This window comes from Empidonax traillii, unplaced genomic scaffold (genome assembly GCF_003031625.1).
Source record: "Empidonax traillii isolate 1590-97213 ecotype Southwest subspecies unplaced genomic scaffold, ASM303162v1 scaffold496:size689020, whole genome shotgun sequence".
Taxonomy (NCBI): Eukaryota; Metazoa; Chordata; class Aves; order Passeriformes; family Tyrannidae; genus Empidonax; species Empidonax traillii.
In genome coordinates, this window is record NW_020955689.1 from 185 (window position 1) to 9,503 (window position 9,319).

Here is a 9,319-nt window from a genome sequence, read left to right on the forward strand (position 1 = left end):
TTTGTTCAGATCAGGACAGGTAAGTTGAAGAACTGCTACTGTATCAGCCAGTGTATTTTCAAAATAACTTGCTTGGCAGTCGAGCTGAGGAAAGGCAGTGAATCCCAGGCTACAACTTTGCAATGTAGAATACTGCAGGTCTTTAATGTGTTTTTCCAACCCTTACAAACTTTTCAAACCCACTTACAAATGCCAAATGGCAATCTAGATGCATCAATATTCTTTCAGAGCAACACAGTGTCTTCTGTGTCCCCTAAAATTGTGGGATTTGTATTTTAAGCTTGCGCTTCATTAGACCTCGGAGACATTTGCTTATCACACTCCTTACAAACTACCCCTTTGAGAGTCAGAAGTTCTGTAAAACACGAAGGAATTGTTCATTGACCCAATGAGCAGCTGTGATTTGCCCAAGCACGGGCCCGGACAGGCAATTCGAGCACCAAAACTCCAGGTTTTAGCACCGCCTAGTTAAATCTTAGATGTCCACCAGAAAAAGCGTTTGGACAACCATTGCCAGAAATTAATTATACTGTGGCACCTTTCCCGTGCCATTACGGCGCTACCGATGTGCTCGCTGTGCCAGAAAACCCCGACCCCTAGAGTAGCCTCCGGACGGCGGCAGTGCCGTCACAGTCGAACACGGCAATAAGTTACTTAAATTCGACTTTAAGTATTTAGGAATGCAAGAATTATCTGAGCAGCCCCACCGCAGCCTTCAGGGTGCCCCCGCCCCCTCACGGGAGAAGCCCCGCCCCGCCGCACGCGGCGCGCCTCCATAGGCTGCCGCTGCCCTCTGGCCCCGCCCCTCGGCGCCAGCCCGCCAATCCCGAAGGGCGATGTGGCTCCCTGCGCTCGGGGGGCGAGGCCTCCGCATCCCGCCCGCCTCCGCCTCCGGAGCGCCCGCACGCTCCCCGCGTGGCGGTCCGCGGTTGGCGGCGCGGCGGCGGCCAATGGCGGGGCGGCACCTCAGAGCGCCCGGGCGGTTCTAAGGCGCGGCGCTGCGGGCGCTTCTCCGCCGCCGCTCCGACCGGTCCTGCCTGTGACCCCCACCCGCGGCTACCGCGCGTCCCCCGGGGCGCCCCGCCAGTCCCGCGAGACCCACGCACCCCGCGCCGGTGCCCCTCGTGACGTCCGGCGATTGGCGGCCACGCGGAGCGCGTGGCGGGGCGACAGCCAATCAACGTGCGCGGCGTGCCCGAGGGGCGGGGCCTACGGGGCGCAGGGAGCGGACGGGAGCGGGCCCGGAGCGGCGGCGGGATAGGGATCGGGATCGGGATAGGGATCGGGATCGGGATCAGGATGAGGGTGCGCAGGCTCTGGGTGCTGGTGCTGCTGCTCGGGCTGGCTCACATCGCCCTCGTGGCGCGGGGCGCGGCCGCCCAGGAGGAGGAGGAGGACGGCGACGGAGGTGAGCGCGGGCCGGGGCCGTGGCCGGGCCGGCGGCGCGTCCTGGGTCCCCCCGCGGGAGGCGGGGGCGCGGCCCCGGCGCTGAGCGCTGCGGGGAGCCCGGGATGGAGGGTCCCCACTGGGGCCGGGGTGGTCCTCCAGGCCTCTGGGGAGGGCGCTGAACCCCCACAGGAAGGCGCTGAGGTCTGGGCGAGCCGCTTGTCCCAGCGCCGTGGGGCGGCTGTGCCCCACCTCCTCCAAGCACGGAGTTAACAGCCACCTAATGATTAGCCATGTTGGGAATCCCTGCCTTTTAAATCGCCGGGAAATTTGCGGTTTCATTGTTTCGACTCGTTATTCCGTATCCGACTCGTTGCGATTTCGTTATCCGGAGGTGGACTCTTTGTCTGTAGTGATAGGAGAGGGAGTAATGAGTACAAATTGAAAAGAAGGGAAATCTAGGTTAGATATTAGGAAGAAATTCTTTACTGTGAGGGTGGTGAGACACTGGAAGAGGTTTCCCAGTGAAGTTGTGGATGCCTCATCCTTGGCAGAGTTCAAGGCCACTTTGTGGTCTAGTGGAAGATGCCCCTGCCCACGGCGGGGGGGTTGGGACTAGATGATCTTTAAAGTTCTTTCTAACCCTTACCATCCTGTGATTCTGTGGCTGAGCACTCTTTTCCTTACCCCTGTGTTCGGGGGATCTGTGCGTTCTGCGTGTTTCAGACTGATGGGGTTGTGTTTTTTTTTCACAGGAGGAAGGCCCAGTGTTGCCAGTTGCTTGGTGTTTCTTCCCGTTGTCTTTGAATTTCACTGACGCGTGTCTCCTCTTCCAAAATTAGCTGAAACAAAGCTGCTCAGGCTTATTGAGTTTAGTACGTGCCTGAACGTAGGAGGCAGGCGTTTGAAGGTTTTATTTTTTTAGTTTAAAGTTTCTTTCATGTGGATTTTGGTAAATCCTGCATCCTTCATATTTCCTGTATGTTAAGTATTAGAGGGCGTTCAGGGAGACTGGATTATGGATGACCTGAACTCAGGTCCTGCAAATTCTTGCTCACTGAACAGGCACTAAAACTGGAAGAAGTACATATAAATCAGTTACCTTATCTGTGTAATTAACTGTATGTAGGATGAGGGTCAAGAAACTTGTTTTAAAGGATATGGCATCTGCAGAAAGGAAATGGAGATACAAAATCTTCCTGTGAAGCACATTTTTTTTTTTTTTCAGTTGCAAACTGAAACACAAGTATTATGTCTATTTCTCTGCTTTTAGCTAGAACACTGAATTATTCTCGCTTTGTGGCATGTGACAAAGCCGAGCACTGGTTTTCCCTGCTGCCTTCATGGGATGAAGTAGGACCTGTGGTGTTACAGTGTTACCTGTGGCTGACAGCAGTAGTTCGGCTTCCTGTGGGCCACGCTCAGGCTCTCATCAGTATTTCCCACACGTGCTGTTCTTCTCATTATAGGAGTTCTCTGGATCAAAGGTACAGGGTGATGGAAGTCTTTCCTGCTCTGTGGAAGCCGAACGCTAATCCACCGCACAACTTGAATCGTTTATCAGTTTCTGTTGTCTATCTAAAAATTGTATATAGGTCATGAATAGGCTTTTCAAAGCCTTTGCATTAAAAATGCACGTAGTTGGGCATTTCCATTTTTGCCCTCGGAATGCAGATGTGTATGAAGTGGAATAAGTTTTCTTTGCAACAAGCAAGTGATTTTATGTACATTGAATGTGCAGGAGATGAAAAGTACAGATTAAACCTGGCTTCTTGTACAGCAAATATATTGGGAGGTGAAGTTCAACTACGACAGTGAGGCAAATATGCTCAAAGTAAGGTTAGCCTGGATCGTGACTATTACACCCTTAGCATCCTGCTGAAGGAAAAGGAGGAATCATGTAGAGGATCCATTACAGAAAAGCTTAAGGAGGACTGATTTTTTTGAAAGCGTTTTTGAGTGCCCTAGCAACAGGTTATGAGTCTTGACTTCTGGGATTCTGAAAACTGAGCTCATCCAATTGGGGAACTGCGCTCCTCAGAAGAAAACTTTCAGGCAGAATCCTGAAGTTGTTGATGTCTGGATGCAGCTTTATTTGTGTGGGATTTACTTTTCTTAAGAAAAAGTTATTAGGCCAGATTTCTGATAGATGCTGAGTGTACAGTGAAGTTACTGGAGGAATTAATTTCACTTAGAGTAATTGTCATCCTGAAGAAGGTCTGCCAGCCAGCATCATGTACTTCAAGTCTTAAAATAAGTACTGTTTTCACCATGTTTTTTTGACTTGTGTAGTAATGTGTTGACATTTGTGGAAGTGATATTTTGGAGTAAAAGGGAGTGATCCATATTTTAGTGGAGGGCAGGTTTTAGCCACAGATGCCACATGTTGGCTTGTCCACATGCTTTCCAAGTATCCTTAAGAAACAAAGACACTTCAGTTTGGGGGCAGCTGTTTTATTTTCATAAGCTGTCTTATGCAAGTATTTATTAGCTACTTCCAGTATTTCAGGTGTCTCAGTAAGACTCATTCTGTGTCTGTTCTCTTTAAATTGTAAATCATTAATGCAGAGGAAAGTTTCTTGCTCTTGAAGAAAAGAAGTCCTGCTTGCTGCTCCCATGCCTGACCAGGTCCGTGAAACAGTTACTTCAGTCCCAACAGTAAAGGAGGTGTTAGAGGCAGCTATGATGGAGTTTGCACACTTAAGGACCAATTCATAGGTGTGGTTATCTTTTTTCTTTTAAAGCATGTCCTCCTCCCACGTGGGAAAAGGTGGAGTCCTGCTGTTACACTGCTATTGTCCTGCCTCCATCTCCAGGAGGAGGAAATGGGTGTGTATAATGCCCATGACAAGGTGCCACTGTCAAGGAAGTTTTATGTTGGCAGGCTATACAGCCACTGGCAGGGAAAGATACCAGATGATTTCAGGGATGGATGTTGGATCTAAAGGTTACATTTCCCACTTGTGCAGGATGTTTTTGCAGGTGATGCTTTGTTTTTGGTTTTCTAAACCATGAGCCTGTGCCACAGTAGCTGCAGTGGCCTTTGCCTCTGTTGGGGGCAGGTAGCTAGCGTAGTAAGCAGGAATGAGGGTCACAACCTGGTGGTCAGTTTGAGATGCACGAGCAGAATCGGCCAGCTAGTTTCGCTCAAATTCCTTTGTGTCAGGAAAACCCCAAGTCTGAAGCAATTTGCACGGAAAAGCAATGGCATTGCACAACTCGCAGGAAATTCATGCACAGACCGACCAGGAACACCCTGTGGTGAAACATAGCCCTCAAGGATGCTGGGCACCCACGTAAGGCAGAAGTTTTGCCTGCTGAAGCCCCCTGAAAACCAGCTGTTTCACCAGGGCAGTCCTGTAGGTATGGGACTTCCCTCAAGGGTGAGCAAGTGCTGCAACACAGGAGGCATTGTCTGCTGGCAAAAAAGTGCTTTTAGCTGCTTCAAAGATCAGATGAAACAGGAATAGCTGTTAAAGAAACCTAATCCAGGTGACTACTGTTGTGTGATAAATGATCTCCTGTGATCTCTCCCCTCATCAGAAGCTTTAATAATTTCGTGGTATGTAAAGTTGATTTCTAATTAAAATGAACATAATTTCTCCAAGCCCATGCTGTTTTCTGAGGGCACATCGACTTATTTTTGCATGCTTTCTTCTAACATAAAAATAGCTATTGCAATCTAGTGGCATAGTTTTATCCTTGGCAAGATTGTTCCCGTGGTCTGCTGTCAACCTGAGAAAAGTGGGATTTGTTTTGTTCACTTTTTCATACCTGGATTGTACACATTTATCATTCTTAATTTTCAAATTCCAGGTGAAATCAGAGTATTTTCCAAATACTGCTGCACTAACCCCTGTCAGCTTAGTCAAAAGCCAGTTAAAGTAATATAGAAAAAATTGTTTTGACCAAGAAACCTAAATTCTTTTTTTTTTTTTTCCTTTTTTTTTTTAACCTCGTTATGCTCCTGTGATTCCCAGTGGTCAACAGGGCCTTAGCCTCGTTGTTTTACAGTTTTCATTTGGGATGAGGTATTATCATTACTTGTTCTGTAACTGAAATTCCTTAAAAGCCTTCAGGAGGGTCTGGTTGCCTTGAAAGATAGCAGCTAAAAAAAAAAAAAAAAAAGTTTAAAGGAACATGTGAAAGGTTGAATATTAAAGAAACCATCTCAAATTCCAAGCCAACAAAGAATGAACCAGTTGAAATGTCCTGGCTTCAGCTTTCACGGGCTAATTTTGCTTTGGTAATTGAACAAATCTGCTTTCTTCTTGAAAGGCCCGTTCTGGACCAGCAGTTTTGGTCTCCTTAAATCAAAGGCCTCCCCAAAAGTTGTTTGAAAGAAGCTTTCACTGCATTTTTCTTTTAGGAGAGTACCTTGCATCTGCCAGGTGCATAGGAGTGGGTGTTCATGGGACTCCTGAAACAGTCACTTACTTGATTTTATACTCAGTGCAGCCTGGTGCTGATCCAGAGCAGAGTGATTGATGCTTCTGTGAGTGGAAAGACTCCTCAATGAATTGCAGACCTGAAACGTGGCTGTAATTGAAAGCAAGATATATTGAGGTGGCAGAGGTGGGATGGAGCAGTCAGAAGAGAAGCTTCATTTTCAAGTGCTGCCTCCAAACCACCTTGTTACTAGCGAAGTTGTAACATTTGGGTTTGTGGCAGCTGTTCAACTGCATGATGAAGGGCTTCTGTTTGAATTCAGGTGTCATTTCTGTACCCTTCTTGCCCAATGAAACATGTCTTGCTTCCCCACATTTCAACAATATATCCAGTGTACCTTGGTGGCAACTGTTATGTAGATCTGTGTGTATTATTTCTTGTTGTTAGTTTGCCCTGGAATTGGAAATAGATGTTGACACTTCATTGAAATATTGATATTGTTGGCTGGTGTAGTGTGGACAAAAATTAAACAGTCCAACATCTGAGTCCAAGCTCTTTGCGAACTGAGATAGCTGTCAGTGTACGTGGAGCAGAAACCTGTGTATATACTTTTTTTTAACCAGAGGAGATCCATCTTTAACCTGGTACTGTTAACTTCAGTATCAAACTTGACACAATCTAATATCTATCGCATTTTTGCTTTTCCAGAGTCTGTTACAAAAGAAGCTGATGATGACGGGGATGATGATGATGAAGATGATGATGAAGATGATGATGATTCTGTAGTTAAAGAAGAAAATGGTGTCTTAGTCTTGAATGATGCAAACTTTGACACCTTTACTGCGGACAAGGATACCGTGCTGCTGGAGTTCTACGCACCATGGTTGGTTCACAGTGGTATCTCCTCATGTCCAGGATGAGATGGCTGTCGAGGTCTTCTCTGCCAGGACACACTCCTAAATAGTGAACTTGGGTTGCAATTGTAAAGATGACATGGGAGCAGTTTGCCTGTAGGAGATGCACAGAACTCTACTGTAGTCCAGGGAAGGAGATGGTTCTGGTGGCAGGGAGGAAGCCTTTTCCCTTTCCCTATACCATGTAATAGCCAACAGCCCATTCCTTCTCCACAGATGTGGGCCATGCTGAAGGAACCCATGGCAAGGAAAGGGCAGCCTTGGTCCTCCCTGCTTTGTGCCTGTCAAGGAACAGAAATGGTCCCAGTGAGCCCCAGAAAAATCGTGCAGTGTGGTCTCGCAGCCTGCTATTGCCCTTGTGCTGGACCACTGGGAACTTGTGCACTTCCTCATCTAAATGGAGACTTCCCTAGTAGTGGAATTACTAGAAGATTTTTCTTTTCAAATTCACCTTTTTGTCCTTGCCAGAAGGGTGTGGTGTGATTAAGGACATATTTGTATTATCAGTTTCAGCAGTGGCTCATACATCTACCTAATGATGATAGTTTTGCTGGCATCCCAGGACCACTAGTCTGCTCAGGGGAGATACAGTCGACTTACCTTCATATAACTGAGACAAAGAATTCAGGCCAAAACATACCTTCTCTTGCATTCTTATGGACAAAAATAATAGGGATGGTTGCTGGGGGAAAACAAGAGTAGGAAATATTTTTAGTCGAGTTGCTGAGTTAGTGTTGCAGCCAGAACCTCTTTTCTATTGTGGTTTAGTGATACAAAGATGACTTACTTGTAGCTCCTTTTCCAGTCTTTGAAAAGAAGAGTGAATGTGATCTTGAGGTGGAGTTGCATTTTAACTAGTGCCATCCTTGTTACAGAGAATCTCATCCCTCCTTGTCTGTAGGTACTAATCCTGCAGCTGTAGCTTGCCTGCATGGAAATTAACATGAAGCTTAATTTATCTGAGCAGAAGGATGTGTGTTGTCATAGACTAAACACCTCTCCTTTTTTCTGCTCCCCATTCTGCCAGTTGAGAGGCTAAGGAGCACAGGCTATCTGCCACATATTTCCTCTTTTTTTCCCCCCTATGTTTTCCTGGTTTCATGTTCAGCTTGTCAAGCTATATTTGGCTTTTCTTATGCTGGTATCCTTTGTGATGCCAGCTTTTGCAACCAGGGCCTCTGTTCTTCCCAGAGAGTTCTGCTGTGGCCAGAGAGGGAGCAGGTGCTGTGATACCATGGTGGGTGTGAGATTTCATTAGGCCAGCTTGCCTACTGGTTCATTTTTCTCTTTAGTTCAATTTAGGGTGCTAGGTAGAGAAGATAAACCTAGATTAGGGAGAAGCTGAAGTTGAATTGGGATCGTATTTGTAGGGGCGGGAAGGAAGGAGGAGCACGGTACAAGGTTTACAGTTTTGTTGTGAAAGCACTTGCTGAATTTTTTTACAATGGCTTTATAAAGCATAGGGAAATACATTGCATGTTGAATGAAAATTAGGAAAAAAACCCAACCTTGGGAAGTGAACAAATTAGCTATAGTTACCTAATTTGTTACTTAATTTGAACATAAGCTTTATCTCTCCATGATCTGAACACACAGCAAGACAGACATTTCTGTGCTGATGATGTGAACATCTGTCAGAAGGCATCCTGGAAACGCAGAGCAGCAAAATAACCTCTGCGAGTCTGTTGTGCATTTATGTATCTATGTGTGTCTTCCTCTGACAGGTGCGGGCACTGCAAGCAGTTTGCTCCTGAGTATGAAAAAATAGCCAAAACTCTGAAGGAAAACGACCCTCCTATTCCTGTTGCCAAAATAGATGCTACGGCAGCCACTTCACTAGCAAGTCGTTTCGATGTCAGTGGCTACCCAACCATCAAAATCCTGAAAAAAGGCCAGCCTGTGGACTATGATGGTTCTAGGACTGAAGATGGTAAGCACCAGCCCTTTGCAGGTCTCTGTAAGAAAGCAAAGTAGTGTATGATCTTGCTTTTTAAGACGTGACTATTTTGAAGGGCTTTAATCTCAAGTTACCTTATCTTAAGCAGAATAATGCTATGAAAGCTGAAATTTTCCTGTTTTCTCAACTGGCTGCATGCCTCTCTAATTTTAAATTCTTGTTATCATCTCTTGCATTTGACATGCTAGTGCTATGGTAATGCACACTTGCTAATAGGGTTCTTGAACTGTATTTCAGCAATTGTGGCCAAAGTGAAGGAGGTTTCTGACCCCAATTGGACCCCTCCACCCGAAGCTACTCTGGTATTGACCCAGGATAATTTTGACGATGTCGTGAATGGTGCTGACATAATCCTGGTGGAGTTTTATGCTCCATGGTAAGCAAGAAGGCAGCCACCTGTGCTTGCCCAGCACAGCTGGCCTGAACAGGCTCAATGAGCCTGTTTTCTATTGTTATGCCTCTTTACACATCTTTGCCTTGTGCAGGTGTGTATAGTTCTAATCTGAACCTAGGATCACACTGGAAATCAATCGAAGACTAGACTACATCTATGTCTCAGCAAGGGGTGGTGTCGAAATCTTCACTGAGGATTCTCCTTGTTTACTAATTTGGGACCACGCTGAGATACTGAAAACCAAAGATGGTTGGTCCTTAGTTTAAAAGTGGCCTCTGG

General features: G+C 46.4%; 1 protein-coding gene across 1 annotated transcript in view; it reads left to right on the top strand.

Moving 5' to 3' along the window:
- Window positions 1-1,224: 1,224 nt before the first annotated feature.
- PDIA4 (protein disulfide isomerase family A member 4) overlaps window positions 1,225-9,319 on the top strand; it is a 13,669-nt gene continuing 5,574 nt past the window's right edge. The window contains exons 1-5 of the mRNA XM_027896426.1: window positions 1,225-1,253; window positions 1,284-1,408; window positions 6,484-6,658; window positions 8,414-8,619; window positions 8,884-9,022. Coding sequence (XP_027752227.1) covers window positions 1,300-1,408; window positions 6,484-6,658; window positions 8,414-8,619; window positions 8,884-9,022 — 629 coding nt within the window. The 5' untranslated portion in view covers window positions 1,225-1,253; window positions 1,284-1,299. The remainder of the gene's footprint in view (window positions 1,254-1,283; window positions 1,409-6,483; window positions 6,659-8,413; window positions 8,620-8,883; window positions 9,023-9,319) is intronic.